We start from the raw sequence: 26,708 nt of genomic DNA, 5'->3' as shown, positions 1-26,708 counted from the left end.
AGAGCTGGCCTGGAAGAGGGGCAACCGGGACAGAATCCGGCGCCCCAACCGGGACTAGAACCTGGTGTGCCGGTACCGCAAGGCAGAGGATTAGCCTAGTGAGCCACGGTGCCGGCCGAGATAGTTACTATTATTATCCCACTTTACACTAAGTTAAATGGTGGACCTACAACAGATCTGTCTTATATTTCAGAGGTCATACTCTTAAACCACAAAATCACACTGTCTTCCACCAGTGTGGAAAAGAATTGCTTGCAAGAAGTGTGTACTACACAGAAAGTTCTGTAAAACGTAAAGTACAGAGCTTATACACTTCACTGTGTTAAAGAAAAAGTCACTTCTAATTCCCTTGTTATAAAGAACTAGGAAGTTTGAAAAGAGGATGACATCAATTTTTGCATGACACAGGAAACTCTAGTTTCTTAAAAAAAAATCTGAAATAATATGCTGCAAAATCATCATTAACAGACTGTGTCTATGTTTTTTTAAATGACACAATTTTCCAGTTATTTAGAATTTCTATCACCTCACAAATCTCTGTATGGGAATCCAATACAACTCTAAATAACATTCTTTGTTTTGATAAATGATGTCATTATAAACTAAGTCAGCTTCTTTTTTTTTTTAAAATAACTTTTTATTTAAAAAGCAGAGACACAGACAGAAATCTTCTATCTTCTGGCTCACTCCCCAAAGATGCTCAATAGCTAGGGGCAGTCCAAGTCAAAGCCAGGAGCCTGGACTCAACCCAGGTCTCCCACATGGGTGGCAGGGATGCTTCAGTACTTGAAACATCTGAACATCTGAAATCAAAAGTGGAGCTGAGAACCACGCACTCCAACATGGAAAGTAGGCATCTGAATCACTACACCAAATGCAAATCCTTAAATTAGCTTTTAAATGATAATCTGACAAACAGGTAGAAGGTGAGCATTTGGAAAAGGATGCAAACTTCATCTTAGTTACTATTAAAATTTAGTTACATCATTTAAGCAAAGATGGACTTTTAAAAATGCTGCTGGGAGAACTGGCTGTCACTTGGGAAAAAAAGTAAAACTAGACTCTAAAGTCACAGCATATATAAAAATAAACTCAAGGTGGGTGGTACAGCAATTAAAAGAGGGACTACCGCTGTGGCGCAGCAGATTGAAGCCCCAGCACCCACTGTGGGTACTGTTTCTAGTCTTGGCTGCTCCTCTTCCGGTCCAGCTCTCTGCTGTGGCCTGAAAAAGCAGTAAGAAGATGGCCCAAATCTTCGGGCCCTTGCACCTGCGTGGGAGACCCAAAGAAGCTCCTGGCTCCTGGCTTCAGATTGGCTCGGCTCTGGCTGTTGCGGCCATTTGGTGAGTGAACCAGCAGATGGAAGACATCTCTTTCTCTGACTCTACCTCTATGTAACTCTTTCAAATAAAAAAAAAAAAAATCACACACACACAAAACCCTCGTTGAGACTATCACATCTCATATAAGAGTTCCTAGCTTTTAGTCCTGGCTCCTCTTCTGATTCCACCTTCCTGCCAATGCATGCCCTGGGAGGCAGTAGGTGGTAGCTGTAGCTGAAGTACCTAGGGTCCCGTCATCCACATGGGAGACCTGAATTGGGTTCTTGATTCCTGGCTTTTTTTTTTTTTTTTTCTTTGACAGGCAGAGTTAGACAATGAGAGAGAGAGACAGAGAGAAAGGTCTTCCTTCCGTTGGTTTACCCCTCAAATGGCTGTTACAGCCGGCGCACTGCACTGATCCGAAGCCAGGAGCCAGGTGCTTCCTCCTGGTCTCCCATGCTTGGGCCATCCTCCACTGCCTTCCCAGGCCACAGCAGAGAGGTGGACTGGAAGAGGAGCAACTGGGACAGAATCCAGAGCCCGGACTGGGACTAGAACCCGGGGTGCCGGTGCTGCAGGTGGAGGATTACCCTAGTGAGCCACGGCGCCGGCCGATTCCTGGCTTTGCAACAGCCATGTCTGTTGCAGGCATTTGGAGAGTGATTCAGTGGTTGGAAGACCTCTGTCTCTCTCTCTCTGCTTTTCAAATGAATTTTAAAAACACCTAAAAATACTGATTTTTACTAAAAAAAAAAAAAGAATAAACTCCAAATGGTTTCAGGACCTAAACGCAAAAAGTGAAACTATACAAATACTAGAAGAAAACACAGATGATTCCTCTTTATTTTCATTATAGGGAATGGCTTTCTAACTATAATAATTCAAATGAGAATACAAAAAAATTAACAAATCTAATTATTAAAAGACTAAAACATTCAGAAAACAAAAATGCTGCTATAAACAAAGCCAAAAGACAGTGGATGTGGAACAGCTAGCTATCCTACAATATTCATAACACTATTTCAGACTAACAAAAACGGTAGAAACAATCCAAACATCCAAGGACGGAAGAACAGACAACTTGTAGTATACACATCCGAAGGATTATTATTATTCAGACTCAAAAAGGGTATAAATTCTCATACATGCTACATATGGGTGAACTTTGAAAACAGCATGCTTAGTGAAATAAGGAGACACAAAGGGGCAGTGTATGACTGTACTCACCTGAGGTACTTACAAGTAGTAAAATTCATAGTGGAACAAGTAGGATGGCAGTTACTAAGGGCTGGGATAAGGGGAAATGGAGTTACTGTTTAAGGGACATGATGTTTGCTTGAGAGGATGAAGAAGTTCAGGAAATAGGCAGCAGTGATGATTGTACAAACATGCAAATGTGATGGCACTGAATTGCACACTTAAAATCATATGATAAATTTGGCTACATGTTTATTTTTAATAATTAACTTTTTATAAAAAGAAAAATATACATATTTATACACATGTCCATATGTGATCACACATGACTTAGTGATTAGATGGTACTTCCAATTTGAAAAGTCACATCGAGATGCTCACACTTCCTTCCTGGGGCCCAAGGGGGTGCCGGGTGCCAGGCAAGGCACTCTAAATAAATGCAAAGGCCAAGAGCTTGGAGGAAACGTTAGTGTTCACCACTGAGCAGAAACAAGGTAAGGGCCACAGAGAAAGTGCCATGTTTTTTCCAAGCCCCTCAGCCAGAGCAGGGAGCAGGGCTGAGGGAGCACCACCTCATGGGTCCCCATCTTTCCTTCACATTTCACTGGCTTTTGAACAGTCCCCGGGCTCAGCTGGGAAGGGGGGCAGTTCTTTGGGAAGAGAATTCACTTAGTGCAATCATTGTCTCTTTGTGCAGAGCCAGTCATGGGCCTGGTACTATACTTTTCTGAGGTCACTCGTCTGTTCCCCTCAGGGCCAGCTCAGTGACAAGAAGACCTTCTCCAGACAGCTGGATTCAGAGAGAAAAGCAAGAGGCTGGCTCCTGTCTAAGCCTCCCACCCGATACACCAATCTCAGACTCCATCTTCCCAGGTGGCAGGGTGAGCTTTCCTCTGCAAGATCAGCCCAGCTAGCTAGGCCCTGAGAAGCCACTGACCCAAGGAGGGAGACCCCACCTTCACTTGCAGTGGAGGTCACACTTTTCTGTTGAGGGGCCTACAGAATTCCAGCTTCTCTGCACCACAGCCACCATGATGACGGGTCCTGCCCATCTCAGGGAGTGAGAAGGGGCCAAGGCCCAGCTATGGTGCACAAGGAATGGCCTGGATAGAAGGCAGCTTGACTGGGGGCAGCAGGCTGTCCAGCCAGCTGCTGTCTATGTTCCTGACATCTGTGAAGATGCAGGGAAGGCTCAGACCAACGTCCCCTCCATGGCTGTCAACTTCTGGCTCCTCCTTGCAGCTGAAGTCTCCGTAGACAGCAGCGGCCTGGGTCCCAGGCTCTTTAAGCAGGTACCCCTTCCCATCCACGTTTGTCCGCCGCCACTCTGGCTGCTCAAAGAGCTTCATGATGCCCTCTGGTAATTCCCCTTCCTCATCCTCATCTGTTGCAGCTTCAGAGGTGGCCAGCATGGGAGATACCTGGAAGCTGTACGGGTCACTGGTGCTACCTGGCACGATGTCCCCTGGGATGCTCCAGAAGAGGAGAGTGCTATGTGGTGACAGTGCTGGAGTGAGGGCCTGTTCCACTTCCAAGTCCTGCCCAATGTAGCCTTGGGCAGTGTAGTCACTGTGGTCATCAGGCAGGGTGGAGCTGCTGAGTCCATCAGAGAAGGTGTCCAGGCTGGAATCCCCACAGGACTTCCTCTGGGCCTTGCCCTTAGCATCTCAGGTGGACTTGGACTTCCTCTCTTTTTTCTGGTTCCTGATGAGGGGTGGGAGCATCTGGTACACCCACACAGCCAAGCTGCCCTTGTTCCTGCTCTGGTCCTTCACCTACTCGAGGTCCGGCAGGGAGTTCACAGCACAGTGGAAGTTGGCCTTCCACGTCTTCAGATCCAGCTCTTTTCCCCAGCTTTGTGTTGGCCTGTATGAACGGCCCAGCTCTGGAACAGACAGGCGTCCTTGTTGATGTCCCAGCCGTGCTTGATGGCGTGCTTCCACGGGATCTGGAAGATCATCTCCTCTTTATTAATCCAGATCAGCCCGGGGATCTGGTTGGAATTAACCTGTATTGCTAGCCAGGGTCTCATGTGCATCCTAGTGATGGGCACGTTGCCTCTGAAGCAGGAGCCATTGGCTGTCCGGACTCTTAGGGCATGAGTACAGATGTAGCGGAGAAAAAGCGGAGGATGCCCGGGTCTTGGGGCAGCTGGGCACAGCTGGCCTTGCTCGGCCCGGCTCGGGTGCACATCCTACCCCAACAAAGGAGTGGTGTGCCAGCTACATATTATTTAAAACCATAATTAACAGGGAAAAAATATGGACAACCCCCTCAATAAGATATAAAAATGCTGCTAAAATATATGAAAACAAAGCTTGAATTCACCAAAATCAAATAAATCCTAATTAAAATAATACTGAGATACAATTTCTCTGTCAGTTAGCTAAAAATTAAAAGGTATGACAACAGGTACTATTGGTGAGGCTGTGGGGAAGCTGGCTTCCTGATACCCTGTTAGTGGGTATGTAAACTGCTACAATTCTGGAGGGGATACAACATTCTTAAGCAAATCACATATGCACTTATCTTTTGGCCCAAGCAATTCCATTCCTAGGTCACTACCATGATAATACATTTCCAAAAATATGAAAATATTATACATTGTGGGGTTATTCACTGCAGCAATGTTGTAACTACACTGGATATGATCTAAATGCTCACATACAGAAGTGGTTAATTAAATAAGGTATCTCCATATTATACAGCACAAAACTTCAGCCAGCTACAAGAATGAGGAAGATCTCCATGAACCAATAAGGTTACTCCCAAAATATACTGTAAGTGGAAAAAAACATAATTTTATGTAATCCTTCACATAAAAAGAAAATATACATGTCTCTGCTCTTTGTGCAAAAGAAATGTGGGAAGGATCAATCAGAAACTAAAGGGACTGGTTACTTATAAGAAGTAGGTGAGAAAGGAGTAGAAAGAATGGGAATGAGGCAACAGGGATAAAGGACTATTTCTATCTTTTTGACTAACTCTGACTAGGAAAACCACAGTATCCAAACCGCACAGTTGCCAAACTCCACAATTTGCAAAGTTTTTAAACTCCAAAATAAACAAAATAAACCCGGATGTAAGCAGACTCCAAAATACAAACAGTAATCAATGAAACTATCCAACACAGTCATGTGACTGGGGGAAAAAAAACTAACCTACGTAACTCTCAGATTATCTAACTCTTCCAAGAAATTAATAACAAAGGGAAATTTACTATTAATTAATATACAGTGGAAAAGAGAGGGCAGCTGCCAATCTTAAACAAGTGATCAGTCAAACTCAAGTCTTACTAGACGTAACATCACATGCTTCAGACAGGATGTACTGAGAAGGGCATATTATCACTTCTGCTGTACTCTTGTCAAATTACAAACAAAAACCCAGAAGAATCCAATCTGAGAGGCAATACAGAAATAACTAAGCATTTTAAGGACATGAGAGAGGAAAAAAAATGAGGAATTATCATTAGCTGGTGGAAATTAAGGAGATATGAAAACTAACTGTACTGAGGGATACTGGACTGGATCCTACAACAGGAACAAAAAACAGAAATGAAAGAAATAACAGAAATGATGAAAGTTGAAAACAGGCTGTAAGTTTACAGTATTGTACTCATATTTTTTTCCCATTTTTGATCTTTGTACTCTGGTTATACGAATGTTAATATTAGAGGAAGCTGGAATCTGTATGATTTTTGCTATTTTTCCCTAAGTCTAAAATTATTTTAATGTAAAATGTTAAGGGGTTGGCGCTGTGGCGTAGCAGGTAAAGCCACCACCTTCAGTACCGGCACCCCCTATGAGCACTGGTTCGAGCCCTGGCTGCTCTGCTTCCGATCAAGCTCTCTGCTCTGGCCTGGGAAAGCAGAAGACGGCCCAAGTCTTTGGGCCCTTGCACCTGCATTGGAAGACCCAGAGGAAGCTCCTGGCTCCTGATGGGCTCAGCTCTGGCCAATTAGGGAGTGAACCAGAGGATGGAAGACCTCTCCTCTCTGCCTCTCCTTCTCTGTGTAACTCTTTCAAATAAATAAGTCTTTTAAAAAAATGTTAAAATGGAACTCTTTACCTAAGAAATAATTTTCACCCTTAAGGGCTAAACAGAATGTCTCCAGTAGAGACTTTAAATTCCTACTTCAGTAATAACAGTCATCTAACATATTTATGGTAAACAATGTGCACACACTGTACTAACTGCTCAGGAATATACCAGCATGCAGAACAGGAAAGGCTCTACCCTTCTTATATGCTAACTAGAGTATGCAGAAAGAACTACCTAAAGTAAAAATACCTTAGCATGGCCTCGTGTTTCCAGCAATCTGATGAGGGAAACAATATTTTGTTGTTGTTTTATGAGACAGAGCAAGCTCCCATTTGCTGGCTCATTCCCCAAATGCCCGCAACAGCTAAGGTTGGGCTGAACTAGGCTAGGCTAGGCCAGGCCAAAGCAGGAATCAGAACTCAATTCAGGTCTCCCATATAGGAGACCCAACTACTTGAGACATCGCTTGCCACCTTCCAAAGTCTGCATTAGATGCAGAGATGGAGCCAGGACTCCAACCCAGGAACTTTTGATGTGGAAACCATGTTAAGAAAACTAATTTTGCCTACTGATTCTAGATACTAATATGAGTAATTGTAGGCTGAAAGAATGGCTTAATTTTCAACATTACTCCGAATCTCTAGTATATGTGGGTTAATTTTCATTTATCCAAAAAAGGTGAATAATAGTGAAAATTATCACATGTCCTGTCTGAAGAATCCAATCAAAACCCAAAGATTTAAACATTATTAACTTCTGGGGACAGCGCTGCGGCGAAGTAGGTAAAGCTGCTGCCTGCAGTACCAGCATCCCATATAGGCACTGGTTTGAGTCCCAACTGCTTCACTTCCAATCAAGCTCTCTGCTATGGCTTGGGAAGGCAGTAGGAGATGGTTCACCCAAGTCGTTGGGCCCCTGCACTCATGTGTGAGACCCGGAGAAAGTTCCAGCAGATGGAGGGAGGGAAGGAGGTGGGGGGAGAGAGTGGGGCTGGAGGAGAGAGAAAGAATATCTTCCATCCACTGGTTCAGTCCCCAAATGGCTTCAAGGCTGATGGCAGGAGACTGGAAATCCATCTGGGTCTCCCATATGCACGCAGGGGCCCAAGCACTTGGGCCACCTTCCATTGCTATTTCAGGCACACTAGTAGGGAGCTGGATAGGGAAGTGGAGCAGCCACGACTTGAACTGCCACCTGTATGTGATGCCCACATCGCAGGCAGACGCTTAACCTACTACATCACAATGCCAGCCCCAATTCACTTATTTAAAATGTTAGAAGGAACGTAAGCTTTACTTTTTAAAACTTTTTAAACTTTCAATATATTTAAGAGGCACAAAGAGACAGAAAAGAAATTTTCTATCTACTGGTTCACTCCCCAAATGCCAACAAAAGCTAGGGCTAGGCTGGGGTGAAGCCAGGAGATGGGAACTCAATCCCATCCTATGTGGATGGCAGGAACTCAAAGACTCGAGCCATCACCTGCTACCTCCCAGGATGCACATTAGCAGGAAGCTGGAATCACAGGTAGAGTCAGAACACAAAGCTAGGTACTTTAAAAAAAATTGCTTATATTGAGAACAGATTTTACTTACTAAAGCTAGGTACTTCGATATGGGATAGGATGTTTTAATTGCTAGGTCAAATACCCACCCCTTATTTTCTTTTAAAGGGATAAAACACGAAACCAAGCCAGAGTATATCAACAGAGTTTAAATCTTGGTGTAAGCTGGCAAAAACACTAGAAAGCTCTCCTCTATTCCCCTATCAATCATGAAAGCACCATTCTGCAACAGTCTCTCAGCAATGCATCAGCTGGCCTAGAATATGCATGCCTGGTACTTCAGATCAGTGAACACAACTGATTTGGAGTTTATAAGTATATATCCAATCATTATTAAAATTAAAATTTGCATTAAATTTACTTTAAAAGTAATGTGTTAATTAAGTAATGCTATGGTAAGCACGTATTTAACAGGGAGAAAAATAAGAATAAGTTCATTTACTTATTACAAATCTATAGGCAGCTCTCTGCTTCCCTCTGCAGCTTTATGAAGCAACTGCTAGATGAAAAAACAGAACAAACTTTTAACTCAAGAACAGTACTCATAGAACAATCACATCTGGATAAGAGGGAGAGTAAAAGAAAAAAGCTACCTACTAAAATGCAGTAAAATGGTGGCACAAGCATCAAAACTTCCTTATTTAGCCATGTCTAGGCAGGATGAGAAAACTACACTGGAATGCAAAGACTGAAAGGGCCAGGGACACAAAAGAAAAGGGAAACAATACCAAGAAAGGGTTTGTGGGGCCAGCACTGTGGCACAGAGGATTAAGCTGCTGCCTGCAGTGCCAGCATCCCATGTGGGCACAGGTTGGAGTCCCAGCTGCTCCACTTCCCATCCAGCTCCATGCTAATGCATCTGGTAAAGCAGTGAAAATGGGCCAGCGCTGCGGCTCACTAGGCTAATCCTCTGCCTTGCGGCGCCGGCACACTGGGTTCTAGTCCCGGTCCAGGCGCCAGACTCTGTCCCGGTTGCCCCTCTTCCAGGCCAGCTCTCTGCTGTGGCCAGGGAGTGCAGTGGAGGATGGCCCAAGTCCTTGGGCCCTGCACCCCATGGGAGACCAGGATAGGCACCTGGCTCCTGCCATCGGATCAGCGCAGTGTGCTGGCCACGGCGGCCATTGGAGGGTGAACCAACGGCAAAAGGAAGACCTTTCTGTCTGTCTCTCTCACTGTCCACTCTGCCTGTCAAAAACAAAACAAAACAAAACAAAACAAAACAAAACAAAGCAGTGAAAATGGCCCAAGTGTTTGGGATCCTGCCGCCCATATGGGAGACTTGGATTTAGTTTTAGGCTCCCAGTTTTGGCCTGACCCAGTCCTAGCTGTTGCAGCCCTTTGGAGTTCAACCAGCAGATAGAAGATATCTCTCCCTCTCTCTTTCCCTCACTCTAAGTCTGCCTTTCCAAAAATAAAATCTTTTTTCCCCCTAAACAAAGGGTTTGTTCATTAGATTAACAAGAATATGCAGGCCACTATGGAAGAAGTTACTGAAAACTTTCTGGAAGCAATTAAGACAGTATTCCCTGCAAACATGTCCACAGCTACAACATTGATAAGATTATGAAAAGGATGCAATGAGGTGGTGGAAACAAGGAAAAAGAATTAAGTAATGTGGAATTGAGCAAAAATTAGAGGGAGAAGGAAAAGACTGATCAAAATATGTTTACAATAGAAGTTTTATATAACTGCTCCTGGTTCAAGAGAAAACAGCTTAAAAAAAGAATGGTGCTTTAAATGTTCTAATTCTACTGAAAATGTTTTAAAATCCTGGGTAATGGGGCCAGTGCTGTGGCGCAGGGGGTTAAGCTGCCGCCTACGATCCTTGATAGGTGCTGGCTAGAGTCCTGGCTGCTGAAATTCCAGTCCAGCTTCCTGTTAATGTGCCTGGGAAGGCAGCAGAAGATGGCCCAAGTATTTGAGCCTCTGCTACCCATGTGGAAGACTGCGATGGAGTTTCAGGTTCCTGCCTTTGGCCTGGCCCAGCCGTAGCTATGGCCATTTGGGGAGTGAACCAGTAGATGGAAGATCTCTGTATCTTCCCCCTCCCCCTACAACTCTGCCTTTCAAATAAATAATTAAATCTTTAAATAAAATAAAATAAAATCCCATGTACCACTCATTCTCAGTCTATGTTCACTAAGCAAAGATTTTTGGATCCCTTACTTAATTAGACCTTGTATAAAAGAGGAAATGTGTAACCAAGGGTGGTGACAAGTGAGCAAGCCCTTCAAAATGACTAAATCTGCATTTCTGTTTGCTTGCAAAGATTAAATCAACAGAAACACGATTTCAAAAGCCATCATCATCTTTGTATTGGTAAAGGTACCACCATCTACCATTCATGCAGCAGCTGAAGATAAGCAATCATTCTAATTTCACATTGCATTCCTTCAACAGAATCCACCAATATGCCTTATCAACTTTACCACCAAAATATATCCTGAGGTCATCTGCTAATCTTCAGATCCATATCTGAGCTACTAACATTTTGGCCTGGACTACAGTTAGGAACTAATGGGTCTCAAATAGTCTATTCATGCCCCTCTGCCATTTCTGCACCCTCCATCTTCTAAAAAAGAACCAGAATATTGTTACTACAATGTAATGTCCATCTCTCCTCTGGCTCAGAGTTCCCAGTCTAGTACCCTACTTGAATAAACTTCAAATTTCCAACCATGGCTTATGAAGTGTTCTACAGTTGAACCCTTGTTTGCTTCATTAGCTCATGTTTTTCCTTTATCATTGTGCTCTAGCCACTGGCCTTACCATTCCTTAAATATGCCAAAAACACATCAAGGCTGCTGCTGTCTTAGGATCTTTTAAATAACTGCTCCCTCTGGAATGCTTCCTTCTTAAATTCTTATATACTTGGCTCCTTTTGTACTCCCAAGTCTCTTGTGAAAAGCCATTTCCCCAAAGAGGCCCTTCCTGATGAGTCAATCTTAGTTCATTTGGGCTACCATAACAAAAGACCAGAGACTGGGTAATTTGTAAGTAACAGAAATTTCTTTTTCACAAAGAAATGGAAATATTGGGTAAGCCCAAGATCTAGAGTCAGCAGATTCAGCATCTGGTAAGGGTTTACGCTCTGCTTCCAACGTGGTACCTCCTTGCTGCATCCAACCACAGCAGATGAGAGGCAGAAAGGCCAAATGGTCTCCCATCAAATGCTTCTACAAGTATAGTAATCTTATGCATGAGAATGAGCACTCATAACCAGTCACCTCCTAGAAGCCCCACCTCTTAATATTATTCACTTGAGGTTAAGTTTCAACATGTTCTTTGGAGGGGGACACAAACATTCAAAACATAGCACCAACCTTCTAACTCCTTCCCCTGCATCACTTCATTTTAACCTTAAAAAAAAAAAAAAAAAAAGCCAACGATAGCATATGTATGAGAGAAGAGAAACTCTGTCTCGTTCAGTCATCCCTCAGGACCTCAACCAATGCTTCGCTAGTGGAAGAAATACAAATATTTCTTGAATAAATGAATGAGATAAAATCTCTAACTTGTAGGTCCAATTACTAGCCCACATGGAGAGATACTGAATTTAGTCAACAGATATTTTGTGAAGGAAGACTACATGTGAAGCTTAATGATAGTGGTCTTCAAGCTTCCCTGTTTGTATAGAAGTTACCCAAGAAGTTTATATGCAGCCTAAGAAATTGCACTATGACAAGTAGGCCAAAAAAGGTGATTTTCTTATAGGACCACCTATATTGCAGTATATGCTACAGGTCCCAAAATTTTAAACATTTGCTATGGTCTGAATGTTTCCCTCCAAAAATCTTATTGAAACCTAATCCCTAATAACGTGATTTTAAGGGGTGGATCTTTTGGGAAGAGGTTAGAGTTTAAGGACTCTGCTTTCTTGAGAGCCAACAGCATCCTTATAAAAAAGATTGAAGGTAGCTCCCTTGCCCTTTCTGCCACATGAGGATATACCAGGTGCCATCTATCGGGAACAGGCCCTTACCAGACATCAAATCTGACACTTTGAATTTTGATTGCTCAGCCTCCAGAACTGTAAGTAGTAAATGTCTATTGTTTATAGATTATCCAGTCTAAATATTTTGTTACAACAGCCTAAAATCACCAAGGCAGCATCTTTGTATAATTCCTTTCTGCGACCAGATCTGTCCTATCTTCTTTATGTACCTAGTGTACATCAAACGTTAGCTGAAATTTGATACTTTTTCTATTAAAAAGCTGTTTGGGAGGCTAGTGTTGTGGCACAGTGGGTTAAAGCCCCAGCCTGCAGCACTGGCATCCCATATGGGCAACGGTTCAAGTCCTGGCTGCTCCACTTCTGATCCAGCTCTCTGCTATGGCCTGGGAAAGCAGAAGCAGCAGGTGGCCCAAATCCTTGGGCCCCTGCACCCGCATGGGAGACCTGGAAGAAGTTCCTGGCTCCTAGCTTCGGATCAGCTCAGCTCTGGCTGTTGCAGTCATCTGGTGAGTCCACCAGAAAATGAAGTCCTCTCTTTCTCTCTTCTCTCTCACTCTGTCTTTCAAATAAATAAAATAAATCTTAAAAAAAAAAAAAAAATTTGGCTTGAAGGTAGATTAGAGAGATCTTCCATTGCTGATTCACTCTGGAAATGGCTGCAACAGCCAGAGCTGGACCACAGGTCCAGAAGCTTCATCCAGGTCTTCCCTGTGAGTGGCAGACCTAAGCACTTGGGCCATCTTCCATTGCTTTCCCAGGTACATTAGTAGGGAGCTGGATCACAAGAGGAGCAGCCAGGACACAAACAGAAGCCCATATAGCAGCAGCATAACTTGCTGCATCACAGTGCCAGCCCCTAATATCCAATTCTTTGGGGTAGTAGATCAACATTTAAGTTTTCACGTAACAGTTAAGATTTGCTGCTGAAATAAACATACACATACACTGTGTTCTCAGTAAGAGATTTTGCCTGTTTTTGTCAATTTTTAATTGCCATCTTCCTCCATTACTCATGACTTATGAATTCTGAGAAGTGACACTCCACCTGAGCCTGGATTATCTTCTCAGCCACAGGGCAAGTCAGGTCAGCCTAATTAACAGATGCTGGCTGCTGATGTCTGGCACAAAGAAAAAACTTTTAGGAACACACAAATCTATAAAAATTACCAATTCTTTCCCAAATCCTCAGAGGTCCTCTTTATCTGACCTATTTTGGTGTAAAAAATAAACTTATATTTATTTATATTCTTTTTTTTTTTTAATTTATTTGACAGGCAGAGTTATAGACAGTGAGAAAGAGAGACAGAGAGAAAGGTCTTCCTTCTGGTGGTTCACCCCTCAAATGGCCGCTACGGCCGGCACTGCGCCGATCCGAAGCCAGGAGCCAGGTGCCTCTTCCTGGTCTCCCATGCGGGTACAGGGGCCCAAGCACCTGGGCCATCCTCCACTGCCCTCCTGGGCCACAGCAGAGAGCTGGACTGGAAGAGGAACAGCCGGGACTAGAACCCAGCACCCATATGGGATGCCGGTGCCACAGGCGGAGGATTAACCAAGTGAGCCACGGCACCAGCCCCTATTTATTTATATTCTTAAAATGGAATTTTCATGTTATTGGTATAAATGTAACGTATGCTTACTAGAAGAAAAAGCATTACAAAACTGCATTAAATATAAATGAAATTCCCTAATAATTACTTCCCTCAGAGTTACTCATTGCTTATGATTTGGAGTGTATACTTAGAAATTTTTATGTATAAACATTTTTTCACTAGGTTTCTGACTTGAAAGGAATCATCACTGTTCTATAATTTGATTAACTCATTTTGACATGGTCTGGGCATCTTTCCATGCTAATACCTCAAATTTATCTATCTTTGTTTTAACACTTGTATTGTATACAAAACACCTGCAAGCATACAAAAATAATTAATTCATATTCTGGGGGAAGCACATTGTTTTTCTCTTACCTTCACGGCACTTCTAACATCAGACTCAAGGGTGTTTTCCACATCGCAAAGTTCTCTAATTAGATCTCCTATAATTCAACTCAATTCTAACACTATCAACCTAGAGATAATGTTAGACCCTACAGGGTAAGGACACAGTTCTTCAAGGCTGACCATACATCAAAAGCCACTTACAAGTCTCCACTGATTCCCACAGGGTTACACCACTCCCTCCTTGGGTTTAACTATTTGCTAGGATGGCTCACAGAACTTAGGGAACACTTAGGTTTACTGGTTTTTTTTTTTTTTTTGGACAGGCAGAGTGGTGGACAGTGAGAGAGACAGACAGAGAAAGGTCTTCCTTTTTCCCGTTGATTCACCCCTCAATGGCTGCTGCGTCCAGCGCACCGTGCTGATCTGAAGCCAGGAGCCTGGTGCTTCCTCCTGGTCTCCCATGCGGGTGCAGGGCCCAAGGACCTGGGCCATCCTCCACTGCACTCCCGGGCCACAGCAGAGAGCTGGACTGGAAGAGGAGCAACCGGGACAGAATCCGGCGTGCTGACCGGGACTAAAACCCGGGGTGCCAGTGCCGCTGGCGGAGGATTACCCTATTGAGCCATGGCGCCGGCCTACTGGTTGATTTTAAAAGCTATTACAGGGACCAGTGTTATGGTGCAACAGGTTAATCCTCCACCTGTGGCACCGGCATCCCATTGGGTGCTGGTTCTAGTCCCAGCTGTGCTCTTCCAATCCAGCTCTCTGCTATGGCCTGGGAAAGCAGTAGAAGATGGCCCAAGTGCTTGGGTCCCTGCATCCACGTGGGAGACCCAGAAAAAACTCGTGGCTCCTGGCTTCAGAATGCACAGCTCTAGCCACTGCGATAATTTGGGGAGTGAACCAGTAGATGGAAGACCTTTGTCTCTCCCTGTCTGTAACTCTTCCTCTCAAATAAATAAAATCTTTATTAAAAAAAGATTAAGGCTATTATAAAAGACACAGATGAACAGCCGGATGAAGAGATGTATAGGGCAAGGTTTGAGCTTCTATGCCCTCTCCGGGGTGCTAGCCAGGTGTTCAGCAATCTGGATGTTTAACAAATCTCATGTTCAAGACTTTTAATACAGGGGTGGGCATTTATTTGGTGCAGCAGTTATGACTTAACTTGGGACACCTATATCCATATTGGAGTGCCTGGTTCATGTGACGGCTACTCCACTTTTTTTTTTTTTTTTTAATTTAAAAAGCAAGACTTATTAGAGTCAAAGACCTCCAGCCAGAGCAGCATGAAGGGGGGCTTCAAAAAGAGTAAAAAAACCCTAAGGACCTCAAGGTACTGGGGTTTTTAAGCACAATTTTGAAGGGAAAAAAAAAAACAAAAACAATGAGACTAGCATTCAGTTACCAGGCAGGGACAAAGCCCATCAAAAGACCTGATTTACAATCCTTTATCCCATTTGGCTTGCTCTAGATAAAACAAAAACCATCCAGAAGGGTGGGATATGTAACTTGTTTTCACAATAAACCGTGAGCTCAGGAAGATGAAATCACCACTCCCTTGCAATTCCATGGCACATTTGGAGATTCCTAAGGAAGGAGGGTGTTTTGTTCTTGCTAGATAATTTTTTTGGGGGAAGCAAGCATTTCCCAAATTCCACAGGGACCACGCTGACTGCCTATTGACTCATCTGACTCCTCACACTCCCCCCTCAAGAAGAATGGGCCCTAACTTCTGTTAGTGGGACCAGACAAGGATTACTCTGACTGCTTCATGTTGAAAGGGGTGTTATTGGAAGGGCGGTCAAGAAAGGATTCTAGCAGGAGGTGGCTTCTCCAGGGGGATGTAGTGCCTGTTAGTAAAATGGTGCCATCTTCCTAAGCCCAGCCTTACTAGAAGTCAGGTGACCAAACAGCCCAATCACAAGTGTCAGCTCCACCCCTACACCCTAATAGGATTTGCCGCTCCCATTATCTTACCTCTGCAAAGCTATATAAGACCTGTTCTCCCAGTACAGGCTGTTGTTCTCTCTGTGCACGGGGAGGCAGCCTACAGGGTTTCCCCCACCCAACAATAAACCTTTTCCCTTACTCTGGTGTTTGGTGTTTTGTGGTTGCCTTTCCTTTCACTGGTGCAGTGACTTGGATCCAGGCTCTCCCATAGACCTTGCTCTCTACTTGAGCTGTGTTGGGATCCTGGATTTCTGCCAACCACAGAATTCATCCCCAGACCTCCTTCTTCACCACTGAACACTCTGCGATCTCCATACACACATCAGCCCTCCAAAATTCCTGAGGTAAGACAGGGCAGGTGGAGGACCCTCTCACTGTGACTCTCTATGGGTTGTGATTCTACGTGACTTCGCCCCCAAAGTCCTGGTAGCAGACACAATGCTCTATGGCCTCGTGCCTCTACGGACTCTGGGTCCGGGCAACAGTGGGTGTGGGTGATGACTTAACCCCATGTTTCCCTTCTATGGGCTATGGCCTGGGCTCTAGTGGGTGCATGGGTAACGATCCACCCTCTGTTCCCATATCCTCTCATTGGATGGCCATTATCTTGGGGATGCCCGATATCTGCCAGTCCGACTCCACGGGTCACCATGGGAGCTTCTGTGTCCCGTGTTCTGTCTGATCCTCCTCTCGGTTGTCTCCTACCTCGACAACTTGTTAAAACATAAAACAGCACATTTAACCCTAACATTATTGGGATTTCCACCCTTCTATGAGCGTTCAGAATAGTGGAAAATTTCCTATTTCTAAGCCTTCTATCTCTGTTCATGTTCTCTGGCTCAAATTCTGTTAACTTCTAAAGCTCTTGCTAAAAAACCAAAACTCCGGCTCTCACCTTCTAGCTTGCTATATCTCCCCCTCCCGCCCAGGAATTCAAAGCTCCTACCACCTTTACCTCAGAACCAGCCCTTATTGTCCATGTCTACTCGCCCTGCCTTATCTATGATCCCATCTAACAGTGCCAGCTTGCAGAAACTGCTTCCATCTGAGGTTTCATGTGCATGCTACTCCACTTTTGATCTAATTTCCTGATAATGACACACTAATGGTGGCAGGTGATCACTCAAGTATTTGGGTTCCCACCACCAAAGTGGGAGGCCTGATAGAATTCCAATGTCCTGGCTTTGGCTTGGCCCTGGTATATGGGGATGAACCAGCAGATGGAAGATCTCTGTCTCTGTGCCTTTCCAATACAATTAAGTAAACTAAATAATTTTAAAAAATGATTTTTAGTACAGCTCAATCTCCAGTACCTGCTCTCATTCTTTCTTGGACTTTGGTAGGTAGTTGCAATCCTCTATACACCTGGGACTATAGGGTGACAAGTCTCACCCTGAAACTGTCTAGGGGGCATCCTAAGTCACTTACTGGCTTAAACACTGATATTATTAAAGGGGACTCATTCTGAATAACAAAAGACACCCTATCATTCAGAAATTCCAAAGCCTTTAGGGGCTCACCAACAAATAAAGGGAGAAAGAATAAATTTCAACAAATATTTTCTGTTCAGTATGTTTTCTAACTTTCCAAAATTATGAAAGATGCTATTATACATTTTATACATACAACATCTGTGTATGTCTCTAGTAATTATAATAGCTAGAAAAAAACCAAGGATTAAAAGCTGTGCTGTCCAATATGTTATCCACCAGGCATATGTGACTAATTAAAATAAATCTCAGTTCCTCAGTTGTACTAGTTACATTTCAAGTGCCCAACAGCTACATGCAGCTAACGCTACCATACTGAAAAGCACAGATAGAAAACATACATGTTACTGCAGAAAGTTCTGCTGGCAGCCTGTTGTGATATGTTTGTTGTATGACGATTCTTATGGGTCTAAGTAAATTAGTATTTCAATTATGATTAATGTGGCTATGCTCTGTCAGCACCAACTCTGCTGTTTTCTTGTGACACAAGCTGTAGCTGACCAAAAAGCTGGGAGAGCAAGGAACCCAGTTACTTCATAGAGGCTGACAGCGACAGTGACAACCCCTGGCTGATACCAAGGAGGCCCATTACCTAACTGGTCAACTACAGCCATGCTGACAACCATGAACCTAAATGCCAATAAGATAGTTCGCGTTTTGGACCTCTCTCTCCAAGGATGACTTCCAAGATAATACACCTTTTGGGCAATACATGTTAGTACCTTCTAACAAGCATGTGAGATTATTTCTCACTGTGACTCCATCTTTCTTCCAAGAATTCACTCTTTAAAACCTCCAGCCATGACCGGCACCGCGGCTCACTAGGCTAATCCTCCGCCTGCGGCGCCAGCACCCTGGGTTCTAGTCCCACTCAGGGTGCCGGATTCTGTCCCGGTTGCTCCTCTTCCAGTCCAGCTCTCTGCTGTGGCCCGGGAGTGCAGTGGAGGATGGCCCAGGTCCTTGGGCCCTGCACCCGCATGGGAGACCAGGAGGAAGCACCAGGCTCATGGCTTCAGATTGGCACAACACGGGCCACTTGGGGGTGAACCAACGGAAAAAGGAAGACCTTTCTCTAACTCTGTCAAAAAAAACAAACAAACAAACAAACAAAAAAAAACACCTGCAGCCACTGAGGGCTCTGCTGTTGTGCAGAGCCCTTTGCTTTACTTCTAGAGTGTAGGGCAATGAACAATGAACTCATCAAGCAACAAGACAGCATCAAGTATGTCTACCTGGATTATCTAGAAAATTTCCACAATGGACTTACAGTGTTTGGTTCATAAATTTCCTCCATGGACTTAGGGTGTTTGGTTCATTATTATCACTCTGTACTTGAGTAATTTTTTTATTTACCTATTTTCTCCTATTTTAGCAAATATTTAGCTTATTTTGCCTGTCCTGCTTTGTGTGCTTTGCAATAAATAAAATAATTCGGGAACTAACTTTGCCTCACTTGCTTGGCATGTCATTTGATTAAAGAGTAAAAGGACCTATTCCTCATGGAAAAATTATAATTTTTGAGATTGAAACTGATACTAGTTACTGGGGAAACTGGGCCATGCTAAGTTGGCCCAGTTTGACACAGCCCTGATCTAGGGAAATGCTCATATCAAAATTTGTTATCTGTATCCCACAGAGAGGATACAGCAATTGAAATTATTAGCATACATATGTGAGTTCCTATGTCTTCTTCCTGTCAACATCAGATCAACTTTTTGACCTGACAGATGAGACTCATGTTTTAATTTGCATTTTTAAAAAACTATGTATTGGGGCCAGCATGTGCTGTCGTTAAGCCGCTGCCTGCAGTGTAGGCATCTCACATGGGCACCAGTTCGAGTCCCAGCTACTCCACTCCAATCCAGCTCTCTTTTAATGTGCCTGGGAAAGCAGTGGAGGATGGCCAAAGTTCCTAGGTCTCTGCACCCATGTGAAAGATCCAGATGAAGTTGGGGTTGAGCCAGGCAGATGAGCTCATTTGGGGAGTGAACCAGATGGAAGATTGCTCTCTCTCTGATTCTGCCTTTCAAATAAAATAAATCAATCTTTAAAAAAACCTTTATTTATTTATTTGAGGTTTGGGCGGGAGGGAGGAGAGGGGGAGAGAGGGAGGAGAGGGGGAGAGAGGGAGGGAGAGAGGGAGGGGGAGGGAGAGACTGACTGACTTCCACCCCACTGGTTCACTCCCCAAATGCCTGCAACAGACAGGGCTGGGTCAGGCTGAAGCCAGGAGCAGGGAATTATATTCAGGTCTCCAAAGTGACTGGTAAGGACCCAAATACTTGGACCATCATCTCTGCCTTCCCATACACTCTGATATGGGATGTGGGTATCCCAAGGAGTGGCTTAACCCAACACTACACCTTAATACTCACTCCTGTTTGTTTTTTTTTTTTTTTTTAATATTAGTAAATGAGCCTGAAAGTTAGAAAGAGCGCATCCATTCTTTGGCTCACTCCCTAAATATCTGAAATAGCAGGAGTCAAAGCCAAGAGCAAAGAATTTAAATCAGGTATGGCACATGAGTAGCAGGAATCCAATTACTTCAGCCATCACCACTGCCTCACAGTCTGCATTAGCAGGCAGCTGCAGTCAGGAGCGCAAGTCCAGGTATCAAACACAGAAACTTCAACATAGGATGTGGGCATCCTAACTGCTAGTCTAAATTGCTACCCTTAAAATCCACCTATTGTAAAAGAATCAAGAGTAATGCTATCCTGCTCCTAATGACCTATTATAACTGATCAATATATGCAGTGAAGATTTCTCTTCATTTGTTTTGCTGCTTTCTTGGTGACAATCTCACAAAGGTATTTATCAAAACAGCATAAAAATAGTTTAAAATATCACCACAATTAGCTAAATGCAGTCTATATTCTCATAGGTGACAGGGCTTTCATTGTAGTATGTTGCCACTATAAGATATTCTTACAAATTTTCAAGTTAAGCTATGCAAATATTTAGACTGAGATGAAATATAAAATAGAAATTGTTTATCTTTTAAAAGTGAACATCATTGTATATAAAAGTCTGCAGCAGGAAAAACACACCTGTGGGACAGACATCAGAACAGTGGTCCCCTGGGGTTGGTGGTCAAAGAATAACTGGCGAAGTACACAAGGGGATTTTCTGATCTGATGGAAGTGTTCTGTATCTCAACAGGGATGTGAGCTACATAGGTGTATACTGCTGCTGAAAATCACTGAACTGTATACATTAGAACTGACAGACTGTAGCATCTGATATAAATGATATATCAATTTTAAGAGGAAAAAGTGAAAAAAGTATTGTACTACTTAGAATATTAAGGCTAGTTGCAATAAAAATAATTATCTTAAAAATATTTATAGAACTTAAAATATGATTCTCTGGGCTAAAAGACCAAAATGAAAGGTTTTACTAAATTGGGGAAAAAGAGTGGAATATGTGACACTTTGAGACAAACCACTCAACTGTCAAATCCAGATGGCACTAGAAAAGTCAAAATATATTAAGGTATCAAAAGAACACTGCTAATTTTTTAACAGACATTCAATCAAATTAAATTTTTTGGTTTTTTTACTCACTGGAGAGGCAAAGGCAGAGAAAGACAGGTACATAGAGCGCTTATCTCCTGGTTCAAAACCAAAATACCCATGGCAAGGCTAAAACTGGGAACCAAGAACTCAATCCATATCTTCCACATGGATAGCAAGAACCCAATCACTTGAGTCACCATCACATCAGGGCCTGCATTATCAGGGAGCTGGAGTCAGGAGTGTGGCTGGGTTTTAAACCCAGGCATTCTGACAGGGGATGTGGGCATCTTAACTATTAGGCCAATCATTCAACCTTAATAAATGTTTTTTAAAAGCCTGCATTAGTTGTATGAAAGCTGAACCTCAAACTTACTATTTCTCTAATGTTATGGAAAAATATTTAATTTTCTATAACATATTTGTTTTTGGTTATTTTACTTGAAAGAGAGATAAAATTATCTTCCATCTTCTGGTTCAGAGAGAGAGAGAGAGAGAGAGGGAGAGAGAGGGAGAGAGAGGGAGAGAGAGGGAGAGAGAGGGAGAGAGAGGGAGAGAGAGGGAGAGAGAGGGAGAGAGAGGGGGAGAGAGAGGGAGAGAGAGGGAGAGAGAGGGAGAGAGAGGGAGAGAGGGAGAGAGGGAGAGAGGGAGAGAGGGAGAGAGAGATCGAGATCTTCCATCTTCTGGTACACTCCCCAAATGCCCATAATAATCAGGACTGGGTCAGGCTTACACAGGAGACAGGAACTCCATTTGGGTCTCCCATGTGATTGGCAGGGGCTGAAGTAATTGAGCCCTCATCTGCTGCCTCCTAGGGTACACATTAGCAGAAAGCTGGATCAGAAGCAGAGGCAGAACTCGATCATAGGCACTCTGACACAGAATGCAGGCATCCCAAGCAGTGGCTTAATCCACAGCGCTACACTGCCCACTCCTGAAACATATTTGTTGAGGATGGTTTTATGTACCTGGCTCATTTTTGCCCTTTTTCCTCCTCTTTGGGTGGCACACACTAGCACAAAAGTTAACACGTAACACATCTGTAGAAAAACTGAGGGGGCCGGGGAGGGAGACAGGTATTTGGAACAACAGTTAAGAAGCTGCTTGGATGCCTGCATCCCATATTGAACTGCTTGGGTTCAAGCCTGGCTCTAGTTATGACTCCAGCTTCCTGCTAATGTGTACCATTAGGAAGAAGGTAATGGTTCAAGGTGTTGGGTCCCTTCCACTCTTGTGAGAGACCTGAATTGAGTTCCAGGTTCTAGATTTTGGCCTGGCCCAGTTCCAGTTACTGTGGGCATTTGGGGAATGACCCAGCACATGGAAGATCTGCATCTCTCTCTTGTCTGCCTGCTTTTTGAATAAAATTCCAATAAACTGACAATGAAAAGTACCTGAAGAGAGAGAAAGAGAAGCTGTTCCTTCCCTTCCTACACCATCCTCCCTGCCACTGTTATACTACCCATTGTCAATCCAGCATATCTTGTTCAGTGAGTGAGCTCTTTAGCAGTAAAAACAATTTCATTCAAGTTCTTTGCAGACAAACTTAAATATTAAGGTAACAATTAGACTACCTTACTTATGAGATCGCAAGAAAGGGTATGTGGAGGACACCAAGACTTCTGTCTCAAAAAGTGAAGGCCTGCCCAATTAAGGATGCAGCCAAGGGGTAAACAAGCAGGAAAGTGTAGAGTTTATTACAGCAGAGGCTTTGTAGGTAGTCAGATTTTTGTTATGAAATTCTGTTATAGTTTGAAATCAAACAGACTGGGTTTACGAATTTGTTCTGCCACTAAGTGTGTGATTTTGGGAAAGTTACTTTACCTCTGTATCTTTTGGGAGAGATGGGGAGTGTCTGGCCCATGGGCTGTATAATGCTCTTGAAATCATTTGGCTAGGCCGTGCCAAGGCAATGGCAGGCAGTCTCAAAATTCAATGAATCGGCCGGCGCCACGGCTCACTAGGCTAATCCTCCGCCTTGCGGCGCTGGCACACCGGGTTCTAGTCCCGGTAGGGGCGCCGGATTCTGTCCCAGTTGCCCCTCTTCCAGGCCAGCTCTCTGCTGTGGCCCGGGAGTGCACCCCATGGGAGACCAGGATAAGTACCTGGCTCCTGCCATCGGATCAGCGCGGTGCGCCGGCCGCGGCGGCCATTGGAGGGTGAACCAATGGCAAAAGTAAGACCTTTCTCTCTGTCTCTCTCTCTCACTGTCCACTCTGCCTGTCAAAAAATAAAAATAAATATACTTATAAAAAAAAATTCAATGAATCTACTGCAGACTAATTTTTAAGTTGAGAATTTTGTACAGCCCACAAATGATGCTACAAATATCCAATGGCCCTTGGCAGAAAAACGATTTCCCAACCCCTGCTTTATGGGAAATGATGGCAGCATATGTCAAAAAGTTCATGGAAAAATGGAATTAAAAGTTTATTTTGGGTGCTGCTGTTGCCAAGTGGGTTAAGCTGTAGTCTGCAATGCAGTATCATAAATGAGCACCAGTTCAAGTCCTGGCCACTACACTTCCAACACAGTTAGTTCCCTGCTAATGTGCCTGGGAAAGCAGTGAAGATGGCCCAAGTACATGGGCCCCTGAGACCCTAACTGAATTCCAGGCTCCTGGCTTCAACCTGGCTGAGGCCCAGCTGTTGAGGCCATTTGACGAGTGAGCATCAGCAGACTGAAGATCTCTCTCTTTGTAATTCTGCCTTTCAAATAAATATATAATCCTCTTCAAAAAAATTTATTTTGGGGGGCTAGCACCATGGCTCACTTGGTTAATCTTCTGCCTGCGGCACTGGCATCCTCTATGGATGCCGGGTTCTAGTCCCAGTTGCTCCTGCACCCACATGGGGGACCAGGAGGAAGCACCTGGCTCCTGGCTTCGAACTGGCACATTGTGCCAGCAGTAGCAGCCATTTGGAAGGTGAACCAATGGAAGGAAGACCTTTCTCTCTCTCACTGTCTAACTCTGTCAAATAAATTTAAAAAAATGTTTATTTTGGTACAAAAGAAATTTGAAATCCATGCACAATTTTTCTCCATAATATGCATTTTTCATGAGATCTGTTAAGACCTCTTGTATGCACGGATTTTGATTTTTTTTCACCAAAATAAAATTACAAGTATACCTCAAGTGTGCATATATGCATATGTTAGAAAATGTTAGATTCCTGAGGTACAATATGAACAAAGTACTCCTAGTTCATATTAAAAAAAAAAAATAACTTTCTTTGCTAAGCAAACACAATCAATGATTCCCTATCGTGTTACTGATTCATCTCACACCCTTGAGTATTAAAGCAACAAGAATACAAAGGAAGAGTTATTATTTCCCACAGATGCATTGGTCTACAATACAGTACCATCCACACTTAATTTTATCAGTTAAATGTGTAAACCGTGCACAAAAATATATTTACCTGTTTCTCTTCTTCTGGCATGTTTTTTTCCAGTTCTACTAGGTATTCTTCATCCAGTTCTGAGGAATTCACATCATTAGGTTTGTTCTCAACCTTGTCCATTCCCGGTTCCCCCTCCTCAAATGAGGCACGGCAGTCATGGAAACACTCCTCTTCTGTCTGATCCTCCTGGGGATGGGCCTCATCACCCTTGAGCAGCTTGCTCTGGGGATCAGGAACTGGAGCACTGGCACATTCTGCTTCCTGGGGATCTGTAAGCTTCAACCCACTGAACAGATCTGCTGGAATCTTACCATTCTCTGACTTCTCCCCCATGCTATATTCAGTGAGGGAGGTGAAGCTGAAGCCCTAGGAAAGAAAAAGAAATCTGCTATATAATGCTGCTCACATTTAAAAACCTCCCCTTTCATGCCTAAACAAACCTTTGCATTAAAGCCCAAAACATTTAACTTCCTTTCACTGAAATTCATTAGGGGGCTGGCGTAGCAGGTAAAGCTGCTGCCTGAAGTGCCAGCAACCCATATGGACACCAGTTTGAATCCCAGTTGCTCCACTTCTGATCCAGCTCCCTGCTAACGGCCTGGGAAAGCAGAAGACTGCCTAAGTACTTGGGCCCCTATGCCCATGTGGGACACCCAGAAGCAGCTCCTGGCTTCGGATTGGCCCAGCTCAGGCAGTTGTGGCCAACTGGGGAGTGAACAAGCAAGATGGAAGATCGACCTCTTCTCTCTCTCTGCCTCTGACTCTTATAACTCTGCCTTTCAAATAAATAAATAGATCTTTAAAAAAAATTCATCATATATATAAAGGGTTTCATAAGCCTGCATATTATGTCAAAAGTCATTTTAATTGATACTCCTTTCCTGTTTAAATGTAGCACCTGAACCTTTTATGAAACCAATTTTAACGTGACTCTTCCATGTTCCACTGGCTCACGTTTTGTCAGAGTAGCAACAAACAGGCTGAAGCTAAAGCAGTGGCAAGAAAAATGAAGCAGCTCTAAACCTTTAACCATAATGAATAACTAAATCACAAACAAGAAACGATGGTCAGTCTTGGAAACACCACCAAAAGGGGCCCCAAAGTAAGTTTCTGGTGTGGCTCCAAACAGACTCCGGGCCAAAACTGTGATCATCAACTTACATCAAAATGAGTGTGGCAAAGCCTACGCAGCTTAGAGTGGAAGGGGAGCTCTGGTGCAGGTGGCCCTAATCATCCACCCCGAAGTCAGAATCAGGCATTAGTGGACAACAATTCAGATATTTTTGGGAAATATTGCTGCCTAGATCCGGCCCCATTTTGATTTGCTGGATTAACTGGTCTGGCGTCAGGCCAGCCCATCCGTAGCTTTTTTTAATATCCCAGGTGATTCTAATGGGCCGCCAACTGTGAACCACTGCTGTAGAAGCTGAGTCAGATCGTCAGCAACCTCGCCCTTCCGCTCGCAGCAAAATCACGCCAACGACCCTTGTGCCACGGGAATAACCCGACTTCAACACTGCTCCTTCTAAGAAAACTTAAAACAGCCAGACAGTAATACGGAGGTATCCCCTCCACAATAATATCCTGTTTCTCCTCTTTCCCAAGTCTAGTAGGAAAACGCGGGAACTTAAGAACCCACGGTTAGGGAACTACCACCCGCGCTTCCTCACGGATTAACCCCTAGATGCGGTCCACACAGCCAATCTCCAAACCCACGGGCATACTCACAGCTTCACGGTTCCTCCGGTGTCCACCTTCCTAGCCTCCGAGACCTTCTATTTCCGCTTAGTCAGGTGCACTTCCGTAGGCTCCGACCAATGGCGTCGCTATTGGCAAAGCATCCTGGGAAATGTAGTGAAACCTCGGAGAAAGACGGCGCTTTTGTCGCTGTGTTACGTCATTGTACGGACTAAAATGTTAGAGCTGGTGGCCATCTTGGGTTACGGCAAAACAGAGCGGTAACTTCGCAAAAACGAAAATAGAGTCTGTTCTTACCACCTTCATTTTACTCTTTAACCCTGACTACTCTTCGTAGAGAATGTGTAGAGAAATACAGAAGAATAAACTGTATCCGAAATTAAAGTTTTCGCTTCAGTGATTCTCAAAGTGCGCCTTTCAAGGGGTCCACCGTGAACCCAAAAGTTTTTATAATGAAACTGTTATTTGCCTTTTCGCATTCTTTCATAAGCGTACAGTGGAGTTTTCTAGAGACTCTTGGACCACGTGAGTGCACTAAAATAATGCAGGAGGAGATAGTATACTTCAAAAAGTTTGTTAATAGAAAAGTTTAGTGTAAATATTTTGAGATTCATGCCTCATTTTTT

The 26,708-nt window shown here is 43.7% G+C and overlaps 1 protein-coding gene and 1 pseudogene across 1 annotated transcript in view; both read right to left on the bottom strand.

The window, feature by feature from the left end:
* Positions 1-26,249, bottom strand: part of TTC1 (tetratricopeptide repeat domain 1) — a 75,180-nt gene extending 48,931 nt beyond the window's left edge. The window contains exons 1-2 of the mRNA XM_002710348.5: positions 26,113-26,249; positions 24,403-24,750 (exon numbers count right to left, since the gene is read on the bottom strand). Of these exons, the coding sequence (XP_002710394.3) occupies positions 24,403-24,717 (315 nt within the window). The 5' untranslated portion in view covers positions 24,718-24,750; positions 26,113-26,249. The remainder of the gene's footprint in view (positions 1-24,402; positions 24,751-26,112) is intronic.
* LOC138850021 (interferon regulatory factor 1 pseudogene) lies at positions 2,755-18,079 on the bottom strand (annotated as a pseudogene).
* Positions 26,250-26,708: the final 459 nt, after the last annotated feature.

This window comes from Oryctolagus cuniculus, chromosome 6, assembly GCF_964237555.1.
Source record: "Oryctolagus cuniculus chromosome 6, mOryCun1.1, whole genome shotgun sequence".
Classification (NCBI taxonomy): Eukaryota; Metazoa; Chordata; class Mammalia; order Lagomorpha; family Leporidae; genus Oryctolagus; species Oryctolagus cuniculus.
Note: the sequence above shows the minus strand (reverse complement) of the source record. Positions and strands in the feature narration are given on the sequence as shown.